This window comes from Helianthus annuus, chromosome 6, assembly GCF_002127325.2.
Source record: "Helianthus annuus cultivar XRQ/B chromosome 6, HanXRQr2.0-SUNRISE, whole genome shotgun sequence".
Classification (NCBI taxonomy): Eukaryota; Viridiplantae; Streptophyta; class Magnoliopsida; order Asterales; family Asteraceae; genus Helianthus; species Helianthus annuus.
Window position 1 is genome coordinate 18391773 of NC_035438.2, and position 21759 is coordinate 18413531.

General features: G+C 35.9%; 1 protein-coding gene across 1 annotated transcript; it reads left to right on the forward strand.

The window, feature by feature from the left end:
• The first annotated feature begins 5617 nt into the window (after positions 1-5617).
• On the forward strand, positions 5618-7869 carry LOC110864845 (cytochrome P450 CYP72A219). Its single transcript, XM_022114007.2, has 5 exons — positions 5618-5970; positions 6143-6363; positions 6463-6707; positions 6846-7230; positions 7322-7869. Exons 1-5 carry the CDS (start codon positions 5685-5687, stop codon positions 7745-7747), a joined length of 1563 nt encoding a protein of 520 aa, XP_021969699.1. The 5' UTR covers positions 5618-5684; the 3' UTR covers positions 7748-7869.
• Positions 7870-21759: the final 13890 nt, after the last annotated feature.

Sequence of the window (21759 nt, forward strand, 5' to 3'; positions counted from 1 at the left end):
TATTAGTAAAATAATATTTCATTTATAACTCATATCATTAATTTTTCTCTTTTTAATTAATTACTCAACTAATCGTTAATTATTCTACATATAATCTACAAAACCTACACATATCAAAATTTTCCTACATATACCCTACACATTATAGAATTTTATCCTACGCAGTCGAAATTTATCCTACACACCTCGAAATATATCCTACACAACTCGTAATTTATCCTACACAACTAATAATTTATTCTACACTTTAAATTAAGTTGTTTTTTTTTAATTTGGAAAAAAGTAAATATTTTGAAAAGGAGTTATAAATTTAATTTAGTTAGTTATTAGACCATGTGTAGTGGTTAAGAAAAATAATGCCCCCACCATAGGGCATTATCCGACACGTGGCAGTTCAGTCAGCATAGGACGTTATTGCAAAAGTTCGTAGTGGGAATAATGCCCAATAATCCCTTTTAGGCGTTTAAAAAAAAAGAAAAAAAAAGCAAGCTAGTTTCTCATTGGCCAGTCAAACCCAGTCAACCCATCACAATCTCTTTTAGGCGTGGTTTTAAAAATGCCAAGCCAATTTTTGTTTCAAAAAAACTGCCCCATAACGCCCTATGTAATGGGGAGGGGGCGTTTTTTTTGGATTTTTTTCAAAAATAATGCCCCACTACGGGTGATCTTAAAGAGGAAGAATACAAATTAATGATTTATGTAAGTTTACCAATATACCCTTATATTAAAATTAAATGCAAATATTAAATGAAGTAAAATAAAGCATTCTTATTGGTTGAAACTTCTTCTTATTTCTTCTTACAAAAAAATTATTCTCATTTGAACCTTCCACTACTCATCAATACGCATTAAACTCATTTAAAAAAGGACCCAACAAGGGCCCTTTTTTTCTACTCGCTCTATGCCGTTTTTTTTTTTTTTTTTTTTTTTTTTGAGGATTCTCAGAGACGACCAGAGACGACCATGATCAATGTTTATAGTATTGTGGATCATAATGTGGTGTGGAAATGTAACCGGAAAGATCACAAAAGGCCGGGGAGAAGTATATTCATGGAACAAATTCTATTTACCTTAAAAGGAAATGTCGGTGGGTTTTTCATCAACACCCCCAAACTTTCACCAGATTGCAATTTAAGTCCATTGGCTTTGCTACCATCTAAGTTACACAAAATGACAGTTTCAGTCCTTAGACTACTACTTCACATTACAAGTTTTACAAATTAATCCCTCGAATTTCTAATGTTCCATCTTTACTCGTGTACCATATATAATATACGTTTTAACCTATTATTTTTTTTAATATTTTTTGTTCGTTTATTTCTTTTTTAAAAAACTAATTTGTCATTGACCTACTTGAGTTTCTAAAGTTTCGAGTTTACCCATTTCGTACCTTTACTTTACAAAACTAACTTTTTATGTGCGTAATTTTATGTACATGTCGGTATAAATTCGAGTTGGTTTACGTTAAAATGTAAACTTTTTTGTGGAAATGAGTGAGTTCAAATACAATACCTTTTCGTGCTTATTTTATGTACGTTTCCAGCTGGTCTACGTTTCAACGTAAATTTTGTACTAAACCAAGTGTGGTTAAATATAATACATTTTCATTCGATGATATATAAATTCAAATTACTCTACGTTTCGACCCCTAGCAACGACGAGTAAAATTACAATATTATTATTATTATTATTATTATATTTTTATTTCTAGTAAAATCCATAGTCGCTAATGTTTACACATCCTGACTTTGGTCATTTCACTTTACAAAACACTTATGGTTGCTCCTTCATGTGAATGTGTTTTCTTTTTTCCTTTTGTGGTTTCTATTTTTTAAAAGCCATAATAAGCCCATTCTGATTACACATGTCATTTATATATCTATACACGCTTTATACTTTTTTTTGGTAGGTTACATTATAAGACAAGAGATCAAATACAAATAACTTTAACATACAAACATACGAACTGAAGGTTTTGCTGAAAAAAACGCAGTGGCATTTTCGTAATTATTAGTAATTATCAAAATTACTCTACAAATGATCCTGTAGAGTAATTTTGTAAAATGTTCTTGTAGAGTAATTTTGATCCTGTAGGGTAACTCTCAAAATTATTCTGCATCAAAATTACTTTACATGTGAATCAAAATTACTTTACAAGTTTATCAAATAACATACAATTCAAAATTACTCTACAAATGATCCTGTAGAGTAATTTTGATCTTGTAGAGTAATTTTGTAAAATGATCATGTAGAGTAATTTTGATCTTTAGAGTAATTTTGTAAAAAATTTTTAGCATTTGGTTATGAGGGTTAGCTTTATGGTTTAGTTTTTAGCATTTAGTTTGGGTTTGGGGGGGGGGGGTTAGTTCTTTTTTTTTTAGGTTTTTGGGGGGTAGGGGGTTAGGTTTTTTTTATGTTTTTGGGGGGTGGGGGGTTTGGGGTTTTTTTTGGTAAGGTATATTTCTTGGAACAAAATTACTTTACAAGAATATTTTACAAAATTACTCTACAAGATCAAAATTACTCTATAAGAACATTTTACAAAACTACTCTACAAGATCAAAATTACTCTATAGGATCATTTGTAGAATAATTTTGATAAATACCTTACAAGCAAATATTTACAAAAATGTCACCACGTTTTTTTGCCTTTTTCATGCTATTTGTACATTTAGTACATTAAAGTTATTTGTACGAGAACTTTACTCTACATTATAATTATACGGTATAAATTTGATTTACTTTACTTTTTTATTCAACCGCAATGCTTATACAATTTACATTGAGTTGAACCGAGTACGTCAAAACATGCAGTTTTATATGGTTAACGTATAACATAACGTTTGAACAAATCCATTTGATGTTTGCAACGGACCCGCGAGTCATATTACTAGTTTTTATTAATCCTAAATCAGGCAACTATTACATATGCAAAAAGATAGGTGGTCCTAGTCAACTGATGCGGCTAGAGGTTTCTCAACTCATTCGATGCGGCTTTTAATTGAAAACAAAATACGTACGCAATTCACTACATTCTTTGATACGAATAATTGGGTTCAGATCAAAGTTTTTGTTTGGATGATGGAATTTAATAAAAAATTACAATTATCTTTTTTGTTTATGTAATATACTAGGTTAGTTCCCCGTGTGTTACACGGGTTGAACAATTTAAACTATACAATAAATATTTATTGTAAATGCAAATTAAAGACAGAGCATTTATATATATTTGATAAATAATGAAACTAATAATAATAGTAAAAAAATCTCATACATGTGTACAGAGTCGTCTGTAAGAATTTATGTACCCTGTTTGAGCTCGAAAAATATGTTCTTTCGTAATGTTTTAATATTATTATTTAATTTTAAAATAAAATGGGTATTAGGCTTAGTAAGAGCATGTTTGGTTATGTTTTTTTGAAACAACTTATAGACTTATTGGAGTTTTGGAAAAGTCAGTATGGAATGACTTATTGACTTATTGGTTTTTTCCTCTCACATACACCCATATTGTCAAACAATGTTTATCTGATAATTATAACCCTTTTATTGAAATTTGAAAAGGGTTTCACGCTTTTTTGGATTTTATTAAAATTGATGACTACATTACATAATTATAAGTTTGAATATATATATATGTCAAAATTAAAAATTATTCTTCAAAAATTCAGTAACATCCATACTCTATATATACATTTAGAAAAATGTTAATAATTGCAAATAATACTAAATAGAAAAATGTTAATTGAATACAAAAAAAATATAGGATATCATCAAATGTATATCGATTACTTAAATGAGTATACACATGCATGGGCGGTGATAAGGGTGTGCGGGGAGAACCACCGCACAGGGTCTGTGATTTCGAGGGGCACGTGTTTTTTATAAAAAAAAACCGATATCTATGTTAATTTTTTTTAAATAGCATACAAACATGCTCTTAGTGAGCCCAATACACACACGGGTGTAACAATTAGAACTTGTATAAATAATAATAAATCGTATAATAATTCATACAACCACCTACATTTCAAAGATTATTTTTCGATATGATTATTTATTTAGTAAAACGGAAAATCGGTAAATGTTTTTATGACGAAGATTGATTGATGCCAAATAACAAAAACAATTTTGCAACTCCTCTTATTCATGAATTTCATCAAACAAACAACTTATGATATTCCCTGAATATTTTATTTTTTTAATGAATAATCAACATGAATAATATCTATTAAATACCATAAATTAAAAAGAACGATTCCAAATAAAAGTTTAGATAATTTTGAACAATGAAAATAAGAGGACGAATTATAATTAGAAAACTAAGTGTGAATTTGGTTATTTAAATAGATATTCCTCATTAACTAAAGATAATCATCATCTTAATTTTAATTTGAAAATAAGATTTGGAAAACGGGAATTAGTTGTAATTATGAATAAAAAAATATATTCTTTGAGGAATTTAATTTTAAATTAGATAGAGATAAATGAGTAAAAAAATACATCTTTGGCGGGAAAACTCAATGAAGATCACCTCATTAAATGCCATGTGTCCTCCATTTGATTTACTTTATTATATATATAGATATTGTTTGATAATTATCCACTCTATAAATAAGCAACATCTTTAAGCTTAGGGTAGTTGTACCTTTGGTTTTGGGTGGTTTTCAAAAAAAAAAAAAAATTTACTTTTCAACCCAATTCTTTCTATTTGTTGCAAATTTAACTTATAAAATTGATTTTGTTCACCTTAAAGCCCAAACTTTTCTTCTTTACAATTTAGCCTCACAATTTTCTACTTTTCATCTTTCGCAAATTTTTAATTTACGTTTCGTACTAAATTTTACGATTTACCACGGAGCAACGTGTTTGCGTGGTTCCACGTTTTTACGTTTTGTTCATAATTTTGCGAGTTAACACGACACAACGTCCATGTGTAGTTCAAGGTTTTTACGTCTATTGTTTTTCATCTTACAGGTTCGTCACAACGCGTGGGTCATTGATCAACTTAGTTATTAAAATTAAATTAAAACACTATAAAGAAGCAACATATTTATGCATATATGTGTTGTAATCTTGGCTTTGGGGGTTTTCAAAGAAAAATGGTTATGTATATGGTTGTTGTAACCTTGGCTTTGGGGTTTTTCAAAAAAAAATTGATTTTTTTACTTTTAACCCAAAATTTTTTATCTTTTGCAATCTATCCTCACAACTTTTTTTACTTTCAACTTTGGTCCTTTATAGTTTTCATTTTCCGCAAATTTTTCGCTTTATGTTTCGTTCTAAATTTTGTGACTTAGCACATCGCAACGTGCGTCTTCGGTTTAACGTTTTTACGTTTCGTTCTAAATTTTACGAGTTAACACGACTCAGCGTACGTGTGTGGGTGAACGTTTTACATCGTCAATTTTTTCCCCGTTTGACAGGTTCAACATAACGTACGGGTCCTAAATCGACTTAGTTATAACTAAAGAATCCCCGCCGCATTGCGGCGGGTCGTAATTCTAGTTTAAATAAAACTATTAAGATGGTTACTGATATATACTCAAACCTGAGGGACTTAAAGACAAAATTATCCATCAATAAAGACCATCTTATCCATCAACAAAGACTAAAGACCATAATTCCATTCTTCATCAGAACACGTACCAAAACTAAAATCTTCCAATTTGGAGCAAAGTAGCATGTTGGAAGCGTGTGGTGGTGTAGGAAAGGCCGCCGCGTTTGTGGCGGTTGTCGTGGTTGTGGTATATGGATGGAGGTTTTACAATTGGGTTTGGTTGAAACCAAAGAAGAAGGAGAAGTGTCTAAGAAACCAGGGACTCAAGGGAACCTCATACAGGTTCTTATATGGAGATATTAAGGAGATGGTGAAGATGATAACCGAAGCATACGTCAAACCCATAAACTTGAACGATGACATCGTGCCACGAGTTATGTCATTCGCTCATAAATTTGTTACTACTCATGGTAGATGCTATGTTAATATCTTTTAATAGATAAGTCATAGTTTTTTTTTTTTCTTTTTTTTTCATGTTAAGATCTTTCAGTAGATGAAATCTCTTTTCTTTGTGATGTTACCCAAAAAAAAATATCTTCTTTGTGATTTGACTTTTGATAAGTTATGATGGATGATGGGTAGGTAAAAATTGCTTTACATGGGCGGGACCGATACCTATAATACACATAACAGACCCCTCAATGATAAAGGAGATTCTTGGAAATTATGAAGACTTTCAAAAGCAACGAGGAGGAAACCCGTTAACGAGGTTGTTAGCAAAAGGGCTAGTGGACGTCGAGGGTGATCAATGGGTGAAACATCGAAAGATCATCAATCCCGCCTTTCATGTCGAAAAGCTTAAGGTTTTGCTCTTTGTTACTCGTTAGATTTGGATGAGATTTACCTATAAATAAGTTGAGGTAGGTATTATTAACATGCATACAATGTTTATTTATTTATAGCATATGGTTCCTGCTTTTTATGTGAGTTGCGATGAGATGGTTAACAAATGGGAAGAAACATTAAAGGAAGAAAGCTCATGTGAAATGGATGTGTGGCCTCATCTCCAAGCATTGGCTGCGGATGTAATTTCACGGACAGCATTTGGTAGTAGCTATGTGGAAGGAAGAAAGATATTTGAACTTCAACGAGAACAAGCCGAGCTAATAATAACTGCTTCTCGATCTATTTACATTCCTGGATCAAGGTGAGTATATCTTTCCAACAATGTCTATGTGTCATTTTCTTTAACCATAAAGGCGTAAAACCAGTGGAAGAAGGATGTTGATTTGTATATCTTTACTTTAAAGATAATGGTTGTTTCTATATTTTCTCGATTTTGTAGATTTCTACCAACGAAACGCAACCTGAGGATAAAGGCGATTGCCCACGAAGTAAAGGGTTTGGTGAAGGGCATTATTGATAAACGAGTAGCACACATGAAAAAAGGGGGAAATAGTAATGATGACCTCCTCGGCATACTTTTGGACTCCAACTATAAAGAGATCAAACAATACGGGCATACCAAATTTGGACTTAGTATCGATGATGTCGTTGAAGAATGTAAGCTTTTCTACTTTGCAGGCCAAGAAACTACTGCAAATCTACTTGTTTGGACTATGATTATGTTAGGACAACACATAAGCTGGCAAAATCGCGCTAGGGATGAAGTTTTAAAGATTTTTGGAGATAAAAAACCAGATATTGATGGTTTAAATCAACTAAAAGTTGTAAGTTTACTCATATATCTTGCAGTTTACTAAAAAATGCTCTCATATTCATTTTCTTTTCCTTTATACTTAATAATAATATTTATTACAGATCAATATGATCTTCCTCGAGATTCTTAGGCTATACCCTCCTGTGGTAGCAATTCCAAGAATGATCCACAAAGAAACCAAATTAGGAAATATAACGTTACCGGCGGGGACATTCATGTTGTTGCACACAATGCTTTCACATCATGACCCTAATATATGGGGTGATGATGTAAAGGAGTTCAAGCCGGAAAGATTCTCACAAGGTGTGTCAAAGGTAACCAAGGGACAAACCGCATTTATCCCATTCGGAGGGGGTCCACGTGTATGCATTGGACAAAATTTTGCTATGTTGGAAGCAAAAATGACACTAGTTATGATTTTAAGACGCTTCTCATTTGAGCTCTCACCGTCATATACACATGCTCCGTATACTATCATTACTCTTCAACCACAGTTTGGTGCACACCTGGTTTTGAATAAACTTTAGTGGTAAATAAACTTGTTGTATTAAGATGCAAGACTATATTACAAGTTATTTGGGGCTAAACCATGTAATAATGTTTCTGTAGATTATATAGTTTTGTCATAAAGTATTTATTGTGTTACTTATATTATTCCTTGTATGGTAATGTTTTAAGCAGGGGCAGACCTAGCCTTTGACGTGGGTGGGCGGGCGCACCACTTAAACTAAAAATTTTAGTGTAATTTTTAGGCGAAAATCCGATCGCACCCCTTGAAAGTTTGGTTAAGCACCCCAATTGCCCCTCATAAAGTGTCGGATCCCATAGAATGTTTAAAGTGAGAAAAGAGTGAATATTGATTAGAGTTCATTTTTCCAGCCGGCAATGAAGTTGTGTTGTGGTAGGTAAATGTGAATGTACGGTGAAAGTTAGAGAGTGATAAGACAACTAAGTTTTGAGTTTTTCCAACTTTAGCCTATTTTTCTTTTTTGAATATTTATTTTACACTATTTTAAATTTTTTTTGAATGGCTATTTTGTTTTACACTATTTTATTTTTTATTAGTTGTTGTGTTTACTGTGAAATCAATTTTGTTTCATAAGATTGTTAACAGATTTAGTTAGTATATGGTATTTTGTTCTATTATAAATATAAATTGATTTTAGTATAACTTAATTACCTTATGTATCATTGCTTTGAAAAAATACAGATAACTGACATAACATTTTGAGGTGAACATAAAATTGAAGTATTATTATATAAAAATTATTGGTAAAAATGTATTGTTTGATTATATTATACTTTTATTATGTATTTGTAATGAAGTTTTACGTACTTTTGTTGATTATATAAAATTTATTTTGGTTATTTTTTATATGACTCAACCCGACCCGAGCGGATTCTGTTGGAGATGTTGTCTTCAGCCCAGCCCATTAAGGCTAGCCAAGAATTAGAGAGAAGAAGGGAAAGGGTTCGGTCGGCCCTAACCCGAATGGGCTTCAAGTGTTTTAGGCCCAGTTGTTTAGTTACTTGTTTAGCAAGGGACTAACCCTAATTCTAGCCTATAAATATATCTCTTGTACTTGTAATCATTATCACTCAATAAAATACAAACCCTAGTTGCCCCCGTGGACGTAGGTTACACACTGTAACCGAACCACGTAAATCTCGTGTCTACTTTTCTTATTGCTTTCGTTTATTGATCGTGTGTGTGTGATCTAAATCCTAACAACTGGTATCAGAGCTCGGGCTCTTGATCAAGAACACACACCAGCCGCCTACCACCTCCTGCCTCCAGCCGCCGCCGCAAACCCTAATTAGGGTTTCGCCGCCGCTAGGGTTTCCACCGCCGATACCCACCGACCCGCTGCAGTTTCACAGCTTTGCTCCAGGGCAACCGACCTAACCCGGATTAGGGTTTTGCCAGCCGCCGCCTACCATCTTGTCGGAACCGCAGAACCGCCGCCGCCGCTAACCAGATTAGGGTTTCTAGTCGCCGCCGCTCAAACAAAAGGATTTCTGTACCGATTTTTGTTGCTGCGTTTTTGGGTTTTTCTGCACGTTTTTTGAGGTCAGATTTCAGGGTTGTTTTTTTCAGTTTATTCTCTCACGTACTCTGGTTAGTTTCTGTTATTCAGCAAAGATATCTGGTGATGGAAAAGTCAGAATTGAGAAGTTTGATGGGAAAAATTTCAGATGCTGGAAGATGCAAATCAAGGATTTGCTGATACAGAAGGATCTTGATGCAGCCTTAGAGCCTCCTCCTACACCTGTAACGGATAAATGGACAGCCATTGATAAGAAGGCTATGTCAACTATCAGGCTCACTCTTTCTATGAATGTTGGCTACAATCTTTCTAAACAAACCTCAGCACGAGGAATCATAGAGGCTTTGTCAGATATGTATGAGAAGCCGTCTCCTGCCAACAAGGTGTTTCTAATACGGGAGTTAGTCAATACCCGCATGAAAGAGGGAAGTTCTGTTATTGAGCATATTAATTTGTTTAATTCTCACTTGTCTTGTTTGAATTCAGTAAAATTCAAGATAGATGATGAACTGCAAGCATGCCTACTCTTGTCCTCATTACCTGACAGCTGGTCAGGAACTATTACTGCAGTCACTAGGGCAGTTGAGACCCTCACTTTTGCTAAAGTTCGTGACTTAATATTGAATGAGGACTCAAGAAGGAGGAATTCTGGAGAGACAAGTTCGTTGCTCAGTACTGAGGGGAGAGGGAGAAGTAATAATAGAGGTGGAAATAGAGGAAGGTCAAAGTCAAAACGAAGAAGCAAGTCAAGACCAGCAAAACCGAGAAAAGACATACAGTGCTGGAACTGTGATGAGCATGGGCATTTTAGAAGTCAGTGTACTAAACCTCATAGAGACAAAAAGGAGGTGAATGCTACCATAACCTCAGATTCAGAGGATGCCCTTATTTGTTGTGTCGAAAATACTGTTGAAGACTGGATTATGGATTCAGGAGCATCGTTTCATGCTACTTCTAGCACAAAGAAGATGAAGAATCTACGAACATGTAACTTTGGTAAAATTTGTTTGGCTAATAATCACAGTCTTGAATATTACAGGAATTGGAGACATAGACTTAAAAACACCACTGGGAACCGTTTGGACCTTGAAGAATGTTTGGGTCATTCCTGGTTTGAAGAGGATGTTGATATTCATTGGTCAGCTTGATGATCAGGGATATGATGTCCACTTTGGTAGAGGACAATGGAAAGTTGTTAAGGGCAGTATGGTCATTGCAAGAGGAAAGAAGAGAGGTACACTATACATGGTTGAGGTACCAACTGATGGGGTTAATGTAGTATCTGATGGGCCGAGTCTATCAAAGTTATGGCATCAACGACTCGGCCACATGAGTGAAAAGGGGATGAAGATGCTTGTTACCAAGGAAAAGCTTCCAAAACTGAAACAGGCCGAGTCTGAGTTTTGTGAATCATGCATCCTTGGCAAGAAAAAGAAGGTGACTTTTGTGAAGACAGGGAGAGCACCAAAAGCTCAGAAATTGGAGTTGATTCACTCAGACGTGTACGGGCCGACATCAGTTGCTTCACCTGGAGGATCTCGTTATTATGTGACCTTCGATTCAACACGCAAGGTATGGGTTTACTTTCTTAAACATAAATCTGAAGTTTTTGATAAATTTAAGAAATAGAAATCTGCTGTTGAACTTGAAACCGATTTGAAGGTGAAATGCTTGAAGTCTGACAACGGAGGTGAATATATCAGCAAAGAATTTGCAGATTATTGTGCTGAGAGAGGGATCAAGATGATAAATACACTTCCAGGAACTCCGCAACAGAATGGGGTTGTAGAGAGGATGAACAGAACATTGTGTGAGAGAGCCAGGAGTATGAGATTGAATGCAGGGCTCCCAAAAATGTTCTGGGCTAATGCGGTTAACACCGCGGCTTATCTTATCAATCGTGGGCCTTCAGTACCGTTGGGATTCAAGATTCCTCAGGAAGAATGGAAGGGAAAAGCAGTTGAGTATGATCACCTGAGAATCTTCGGGTGTAGTGCTTATGATATTGATCTTGAAGGTGACAAGTTAGATGCCAAAGCAAAGAAGTACACGCTCGTTGGATATGGGTCTGATAAAATGTGCTACAGGCTTTGGGATCATGAAAGCAGGAAGCTAGTTAGAAACAAACATGTCGAATTCAATAAAGCAGAGCTGTACAAAGACAGGAATTCAGAGAAATCAGAGGTTCAGAAAGAAGTGGTTGAGTTTGACACTAATGGTCAAAAGAATGAACCAGTTATAGAACTCGAATCAGACTCTGAAGATGACACAGGACCAGAGGTTGAAGGTGGATATAATGAGACAGGAGAAGTCTCTGACAGTGGGAGCTCAGAGCATGAAGAAGAACAGCCTCCACAGCAGCCTGACCCGTCAAAAATTGGGTCAGGAGATCCACCAGAGTTAGTAAACCGCCTAATAATTATAATCCTTCAGTTAATTATATTCTCTTGACAGAAAACGGTGAACCAGAAAGCTACTCTGTGGCAGTCAAGATGAAAGGTTTTCTCCAGTGGGAGCATGCAATGAAGGATGAGATGAGCTTTTTAGATAAAAACAAGACTTGGGTCTTAGTAAAGCTTCCACCAGATAAAAGAGTTTTACAAAATAAATGGGTCTTCAGGGTCAAAGAAGAACACGATGGTTCTAAACGGTACAAAGCCCGTTTAGTAGTCAAGGGGTTTCAGCAGAAGAAGGGAGGTGATTATGATGAGATTTTCTCTCTGGTGGTGAAGATGACTACCATCAGGTTGGTTCTTAGTATTGTAGCCGCAGAAAAGTTGCATCTAGAGCAGTTAGATGTGAAAACAGCTTTTCTACATGGTGACTTAGATGAAGACATTTATATGGCACAACCTGAGGGATTCAAGGTTGTTGGGAAAGAGAACTGGGTCTGCAAATTGAAGAAGAGTTTGTATGGTCTTAAACAGGCACCCAGACAGTGGTACATGAAGTTTGATAACTTCATGGAGAGGTCAGAGTACAAGAGATGTCAGATGGACCATTGCTGCTATTTGAAGAAGTTCAGCAACTCTTATATCATATTGTTACTTTACGTTGACGATATGTTAATTGCAGGTTCTGATATGAAAGAAATAAGCAGGTTAAAGAAGCAAATCTCCAAAAAATTTGAGATGAAGGATTGGGTCCAGCCAGACAGATACTCGGGATGAGTATAACCAGAAGCAAGAAAGATGGCTCAGTGACACTATCCCAGGAGAAGTACATCGGGAAAGTGTTCGAGAGATTTGGTATGAACAGTGAGAAGACCAAGCCTAGAAACACGCCTTTTGGAAGTCACCTAAAGCTTACTAAAGATCAATGTCCCAGAACAGAAGAAGAAAAAGCTGATATGGCTAGAGTTCCATATGCATCTGCTGTAGGAAGTCTAATGTATGCTATGGTATGCACGAGACCTGACGTAGCACACGCAGTTGGAGTTATCACTCGCTTTATGTCAAATCCGGGAAGAGAACACTGGGAAGCAGTTAAATGGGTGCTTCGTTATTTGAAAGGTACGTCAAAGATGGGGTTGTGTTTTAAAGGAAAGGATGTGGTTCTCAAGGGTTATACAGATGCTGACCTGGGTGGTTGTAATAATTTGTTAAAAAGGATCCTTTAGAAAACTCGTTTAAAACATTTTACCTTTGCTTCATATGTATTTCATGTTTATTATAATTTGTTTAAAAGGATCCTTAAAACCAGTGGCGGACCTAATTTTTTTTTTCATGGGGGTGAAAATTTTAAAGGTCGTTTGTCTATCGCTATATAAGATGTTGTTTCGTTATGGTTCAGAATGAATATGTTAGGATTTAGATCACACACACACGATCAATAAATGAAAGCAATAAGAAAAGTAGATACGAGATATAAGTGGTTCGGTCACAGTGTGTAACCTACGTCCACGGGGCAACTAGGGTTTGTATTTTATTGAGTGATAATGATTACAAGTACAAGATATATATTTATAGGCTAGAATTAGGGTTAGTCCCTTGCTAAACAAGTAACTAAACAACTGGGCCTAAAACACTTGAAGCCCATTCGGGTTAGGGCCGGCCGAACCCTTTCCCTTCTTCTCTCTAATTCTTGGCTAGCCTTAATGGGCTGGGCTGAAGACAACATCTCCAACAATCTCCCACTTGGTGTCTTCGGACCTCGAACTGCACCATCTCTTCTGTACTTCTGTAATGAAAATCCCCCTTGATCTTCAAAACTCCCTAGTTACCCCGCCTTCTAAACATTATTCCTGAAGGCCAGCTGAAGCTATGCATAGCTTCAGCTTATCCAGCACCACAACCTTGGTAAACATATCTGCTGGATTCTTAGCACCTGGGACATTCTTCAAACTGATTGATCCTTCACTGATCAATCCTCTGACAAAATGATACCTCATCCCTATGTGCTTCGTCTTCCCATGATAAACGGGATTCTTTGCAAGTTTCACTGCACTTTCATTGTCACAATACAGCGAGTAGCCAGCTTGATTTTTTCCTAACTCTTTCAGAAAAGCTTTCAACCATATTAGTTCTTTACTGGCCTCAGCTACTGCCATGTATTCAGCTTCTGTAGTAGATAAAGCCACACTTTTCTGAAGTCTGGACATCCAACTCACTGCTGTTCCTCCCACTGTAAAGACATATCCTGTAAAGGTAAAATGTTTTAAACGAGTTTTCTAGCAATATCGTCAGTTGGAAGAATCGAGCTTGCAAACAATGTTAGAATTGGCTAAGGCTTCATAACTAGTGATTCACCCCGCGCTATGCGGTGGGAATCCAGTTAGTATCGGTTCAGATTGTTATTGTTATGATACTTAAACTCCTTATAACAACTGAAAGAGAAAACCAAAAGATGTTCAAAAGTATATCGACACATGTTTTACATCGATTTAAAACCATAAAATCGAATGCCGGTATTTATGTCATCTAGTCAGAATCACTTCGGTTCGTCAGGGCACCAACACCACAATAACAATGCTTGTATTGCCTATGATACTCAAAACACACTCTAAATGCAAATCGCCTAGGATACTCATAAAACACTCTAAATGCGAATCTGTTATCATCAAAATTAATATCAGAACGTCAAGAAAAAAGAACTAGACACATGCGCATATTTGGTTTTCTAAGTTAATGAATGTAATTTTTAGGGGACAATTAGATTAAATGAAAATCAAATGCGTTAAAAATATATATCATATATCGTATAAGCGGTATAATTAAAACTTATAAACGCTTTTTTTCAAACTGTGTTATACTCATCTTAAACTGAACCATAAACATTATATTAAAAGTATTTAGATAAATAAATGGAGAACGAATGCATCTCATAAAAACGAAAAGAAAATTGGTTCTTGTTTGTACTAATTTCAAGTTGAACTATCTTCCTATACTAATAAATAAAAATCTTTTTTGGACACGTGTCACTTCCTTGTGTTTTCTCATCTTATTTTCCTATTACCTGTCATATTAAATAATAATTTTAAATAAAATATTAGATAAGAATACATATTTAGATAAGGATAAGCGTTTGTTTTTATTATGATCAATTAAATAATAATAATAAATTTAAACAAAAACCTAGACAAGAATATAAACGTTTGTTTTTATTATGATCATAATAAATAATAATAATAATAATTTAAAAAATAGATAAAGATAAGAATATAAACGTTTGTTTTTATTATGATCATAACAAATAATAATATTAATAATAATTTAAAAAATAGATAAGAATAAATATTGGTTTTATATTGGTTTTTCTATAAATGATTTGAAATAAAAATTTAGATAAGCATCAACGTTCATATTTTAAAAAACTTAATAATAAATCAAAAAACAAAGTAAATGTTATAATAAGTAAACAGTAAATCAAAGTTCACTTTTAAAAGATAAATCTTGATGACTGTATGTGTTAACATGTGACATTATATTTTATTTAACACGTGCATTATACAAGTTTTTTAAAGATATATCTTTTTTTATTATTTATTATATAAAATTACATTTATGCAACCCATGTAACACACGGGGATTCTAACCTAGTAAATCTTATAAAAAAACTAAAAATAACTAAATGGAACGTGAATGTATTTGAGAAATTTGAACAAAGATTGGGTCGTTTTGAGTTCTAGTACAAGTATGAAAACAACAAGGATGAATAAAAAAGAATTATTCAAAGTTTATTCACAGTGTTCATCAAAAGTTTATATTAGTTTATATTAATATGTATAATATAATGTAATATGTAAGAGTAATTCATGTTTCTTGATCACACAACTAGCAAGAGTAATTCATGTTTCTAGATCCAAATTCATGATTTTACAAGACTAAGCACAAGCACCTTTATGGTAAGAAACAAGATTCACACATATACACAAGCATACATTACAAATTAGCAAACATCATGACTTAATTGATGCATTTCACAATGCCTTTATCAAGTGAAGTCATAACTTTTATCACACTAGCACATCCTTGCTAAAAGTTCCCTAGAGTAATCAACTGTCCTTCAGCCAATCATAAAAATCCAATCAGAATACATATAATATTAAATCCAGCACATATGTATATAACAACTTACCTACTAAATTTAGGAGTTGTTTGGCAACATCTGAATGGTTAAGTGCTGAACCAGTAAGAGGTCTGAACCATTAAGTGCTGAACCAGTAAGAAGTCTGAACCATTAAGAGCCTATATAATGCTTAACCGTTCAGAGGCTAATGTCTGACCAATTCAGATTAGAGGTTTTAACCATTCAGACTCTGTATATTGCTTAACCATTAAGAGGCAAATGTCTGAAGCATTCAGACATCTGCTCATGAAACAAACAGTCTGAACCATTAAGTGCTGAACCAATAAGAGGTCTGAACAATTAAGAGCCAGAGATAAACAAACAGCCCCTAAGTGACGATGATATAAAGTTGTGACAGAGCGTTCAAATGGTCACAAACGTATAAATTACAATGTGTAATTATGTAACGTCCGGCTATTTTGTACTTCCCATTTATAGAAAGTTTGATTCGTAATTCTATTTTTGGAAACTTTGTATTCTTGTAATCGTTTCTTTCCTTGTAATCTTTATCAAATCGAGACTTGGATCATTAATGAAGCTTATATTTTGTCACATCTATGTTAAACGCATTCTATGTATACTCGTATGATCGATTTGGTGAATCAATCTATGTTTAATCGTGATTCTTGGAAACTATGTGCGAAACTTGTAATTAAACTAAACTTATGCATGGAACGTGTTTTGAACGAGAATGACACTTGATTTGATACTTATACGCTTGATTATACTTGGTTTATACTCCTCGTGCTTAATCATAACCTAATCTATGCTTTTGTGGCGAAAATGGTCCTTAAAACACCTTAATTGCATCAAATAACAACTATAGGGGCCAAATATGTCAAAAATCAAACTTGTTTCCAAACCCCAAAGGGCTCACGCCCCGCGTGAACTTACCTGGATATCCCAGGCGGGCCGCGTGAGGTCCATGTTCAGCAGACTCTTGAAAGGTCGCGACCAGCTTCGTTTTTGGGCGGGATTCTTGAGTTTAAACCGAGTTTTGGCTCTTGTAATCACCTCTAATCAACCCTAATCACTCCCCTATAAGTACCCAAGCTCCCCCAAGCACTTGGACACTTTCACCACTCTCAAACTTCACCAAAACACTCCCAAATTCAAGCACAAAGCTGCATTTTCGGGCAGATTGATACACCTACACTAAAAGTGGTATAACTTGCTCATTTCTTAACGAAATTGCTTGATTCTTTTTCCTACTTGCTTGGTTAATCATGTAGTTTGATTCCTTGACTTCTCCTTGGAGAAATCAGACCTGGAATTGCTCCGAAATTGACCAAAAACTTTCTGTTTTGTTTCAAACTTATGCAAACTTCATCTAACTTGTGTGAAACACATCTCAAACCAATGTCCTAATGCTTACAACCCCTCTTATGGTTGGTTAAGCTTAAAAACATGGTTGAGACATCTAAATCAGAGGTTAAAACCTCATAAACTTTCTGTTTTAATTAGGGTTTTACCCACAAGTAATGTTCAAGTGTGAAACTTGTTGAATGTGTGATGGTTGGATTAGCTTGGGCTATCCTTCATAAGAATCCACTCACTACTTGATGTTTTACTATAGATTAGTTGTTGTTAATACCTTGATACTTGTATGTTCATGACCCTCCTTGTTGTTTATAACAACAAGTGTAGTGGTGAACAATAGAGGTGCCTAAATGGAAGCTTGTTCTTCCTACCTCATGTATGTATTCTATGACACAAAGAGGTACCTAAATGGAGACATTAATCTCCTACCTCATGCTTGAATCTTAAGACTTGTAAAACTATATAATATCTAAGTTATTCTATACGTATACATCTAAGTAACTAAGACTTGATGATGACTTAATAGTTATTTGTTAAGTGGACGTTACATCATCTATGACCATGCCCTTGTTACGACTCTAATGGATCTTAGAATCCATGAAATCATACCAACTCTTTTGAGTTTCAATAGTGTCAAGAACAAGAGTTATGTGTACAAGATGATTATTTTCACCTATGTTACTTTCTTTATATTTAAAAAAAAACTCCGAATCTATAATCTTCCGTATACGCCAAACTCACACACCTACGTTTCCTTGTGTAGAAGGACAAGGTGCTCCAAACTAACTCGTCTACAAACTTGCTCTCGGAACTTCAAGTCACCACTTGTAAACCGTGAGTATACTCGAACCCATTTTACTTTTAAACACTTTGGGTGCAACATGTATTCTATATTAAACGCACGTGATACTTGAAACTTATTTGAAACATGCTCTATCTTTTTAAACATGAAACATGAAACTTGTGAAACTTGAGACTATTTTGTGCTATGTGAACGTTTAATCTTAGTGTGTAGTTCCGCCTTAACAATGGTAGCGCTATAGGAGTAATGCACCTCCCCGTTAGTCTTTGGGGTATTGTTAGGAGGAGACATATCAACCTCCCGTTAAACTTTGGGTTAGGTACTTTAACGCATTGGGAAACTTGGGCTATCACTTGGACTACGTAAACTAGCACGTTGAAACTATTTTGTTATGTTCATGTTGGATATGAGTTTTGATTCTATTATGTTATGTAAACAAACTTGTATACTCGCTCTTTGCTTTTGCATTGAAACTCTATTTTAATACATGTTGCAGGTTGATTATTGAAGTATGGATGATTCATGAAACAAGTTAGGGTGGACTAGATACACGCCTAGAATATTTTATCTTTTGTTTGTTATGTTACTTGTTGAAACAATGTTGTTATTTCCTTTTGAATCATGTATGACTTTTAGTTTTGAAATGAAATTTGAATTTAAATTAATTATTGTCACATAGTGTTATGACGTTTTGAGCAATCTATACACTTCGTCTCATCCCGATGTTTCCGCCATCGGTTGGGGTGTGACAGATTGGTATCAGAGCCATAACTATAGGGAATTAGGAAAATTGCCATGCTTTTGCCCTAATCTATAGTTCTAGGAATTTTGTCTCTTATTTGTTGTTTAAAACTTTGTACTCTACCATGCATGCTCCCTAGCTATACTTTTGATTAAATTTATGTGCCTTTCCTAAGGCTAACACGAATACACTTATGCTATTTTTATACTCTTGTAACACCAACGAGAAGAATTTACCAAAATAGGCGTGAAACCCACAATTTGGTAAACGACTCTCATTCTACCTTTAATCTATTTTTGCACGAAATTTCACCATTAAGCTAGGAGTGACATCCACAACTTAATGGTAATTTCCATTTCAACTCTAGTGGACCCTCGTCAAAGTGTCAAAATTTATTTTGGCCGACGAGTACCAACCACATTTAGGGTACGAAATCGTCAAGTTAGGGGTGAAACCCGCATCTTGTCGATTAAGTCCCATTCCTTGATTTTTATTCTCGCCAAAGTCCCGAATGTTTCAATCATTTAGAGATGTGTAGTAACCGGAAGGGTAAGATACCGTTAATCGCTTCTCGACGAGAGTATCTTACTTATAGGCCAAAGCACAATATCTCTAATTCGAAAGAACTTTCGACCCACTTTGGAATAGTCGACGTTTCTCTACCCGAAACATTCCAATGTTTTATTGAGCCTCTCTTTTATGTATCTCAATTTATATGTGATTTTTATACTTGAACGTTCGTTCATTTCAAAATGTCGTTTTTAAACATTTCGCACGCTATCGCAATCACAAACAATAATAATCCCTCGTGAACAAACTAAATTTACAATGCTTTCATTCATTCATGTTATGCTATGTGGAATCCATGACTATGCTATATGAAATGTTTAAACATTTGTGCTATGAAACTTTTATGCAATGAGTCTTTTGTGCCATGAACCCTATATGCTATGTGAATAACTATGCTACGTGAACGAATTTATTTTCTTAATCAAGCATTATGACCAAGTCTCACCTATTCGTTCTTTTGAATCTTAGATGTCTTCTCGTCTCTCCAATGCGTCTAAGAAGTCAAAGTCTCGTTCCACCAAGAAGATGATGGCTTTCATGGCCGATCAATTTGCGCGCCTCGTCCCAAAGGTCATTTCCGAGATTCGTGCATCCGAAACTCCTCACTCATCCGTCGACTCTAAGGTCGAAATACGCAAACCCGCCTCGTTCAACTTTAAGCACTTCTCGTCGTGCAATCCCAAGCCATTCACCGGCAATGATGGGGTGACCGCTATGCTCGAGTGGTTTGACAGCATAGAGGTCACATTCATCAATAGCGATTGCCCTGACGAACTCAAGACACGTAGCGCAACCGGGGTATTCCAAGCCCGCGCTCTTGAGTGGTGGTCGAATGAAAGAAACATCCGTTCGAACGAGTTGGCTTATGCGTTGACCTGGGAGGAGACTAAGGCCCTAATGATGGATGAGTTTTGTCCTCCGCATGAGCAAAGAAAATTAGAAGAAGAATTTTGGGTTTTAAAGCAAGTTGGTGATGACAACCTAGCCTACACCACCCGTTTCAAACAACTTAGCTTCATTGTCCCTCACCTTGTATCGACCCCTGAACGCAAGAATAGCAAGTACATCAATGGTTTGCCCCCTACCATGCGAGACACCATCGAGGCAGCCAAACTCGATAGCATCGAAGCCATTTACCGATTAGCCGCGTCCTTGAACAACAATCGCGTTCGGGATAAGCAAGCCGCAAACCCCGTTTCTTCTAAGCCAGCCCATCAAATTACCCAACAATCGAATAACAATAGGGGAAAGAAGCGAAAGCAATCCAACCCCGTTTGTAACGCGATTGTGCCGCCTGTTAACCCAAATCCTATCGCTCCTGTTGATGCCCCCAAGCCGTACACTGGGATTCACCCCAAGTGCACCACTTGTAACTTCCATCATCCCGCTAATGCTAGGTGTCGTCGTTGTGAAAATTGCAACCGTTATGGTCATACCATCAACTATTGCCGCCAAGGGCAGCCAGCTCAACCAGTTCAGCAAGCTCAGCCAGCTCAGCAAGCTCAGCCAGCCCTACCTGCTCCTCAAAACACAAGACCCGCTAGGGCATGTTTCAAATGTGGGGATGTTAATCATCTTCGTCCCCAATGCCCTCAATGGATCCAAGAGCAGCAGCAGCCTCCTCGTGGACGCGTCTTCAACCTAAACGCAAATCAAGCACGCAACGACAATGATGTCGTTAACGGTACGTTTCTTGTTAACCATCTTTATGCTTCGATACTATTTGATACTGGTGCGGACAAAAGCTTTGTGTCCTTAGAATTCGAATCATTGTTAAAATGTGCACGCTCTAAGCTACCTAAGTCGTTTTCCGTTGAAGTCGCCAATGGCAAATCTATCCTAGTCGATTCCATTCTCCTCGATTGTCGTCTTATTCTTAACGAGCACGTTTTCTCTATCGATCTCATACCCATGCAACTGGGTAGTTTCGACGTCATCATAGGCATGGATTGGCTTCAAAAGAATCATGCCGAAATCGCTTGTCGCGAGAAATTCGTTCGCTTACCTCTTCCCTCTGGTGATGTTTTACACGTTTATGGAGACCGACCTTCAAGGGGACTAAAGTTGATGTCCTGCACACAAGCAAACAAGTACTTACGCAAACAGTACTTTGCCTTTTTAGCCCACGTTGTGGAAGAAAAAGGCAAGGGAAAGAGCCTAAGTGATGTTTCAGTGGTGCGCGATTTCCCTGACGTCTTCCCTGAAGATTTGCCCGGTCCTCCTCCTCCTCGATCCGTTGATTTTCGTATTGATCTCGTACCTGGCGCAACTCCTGTTGCCAAGGCTCCTTATCGTCTTGCACCTTCCGAGATGCAAGAATTATCTTCGCAACTTCAAGAACTCCTCGAGAAGGGTTTCATTCGTCCAAGTACCTCTCCATGGGGTGCTCCCGTGCTCTTCGTTAAAAAGAAAGATGGCTCTTTCCGCATGTGTATCGATTATCGTGAGCTCAACAAACTCACCGTCAAGAATCGTTACCCTCTTCCGCGT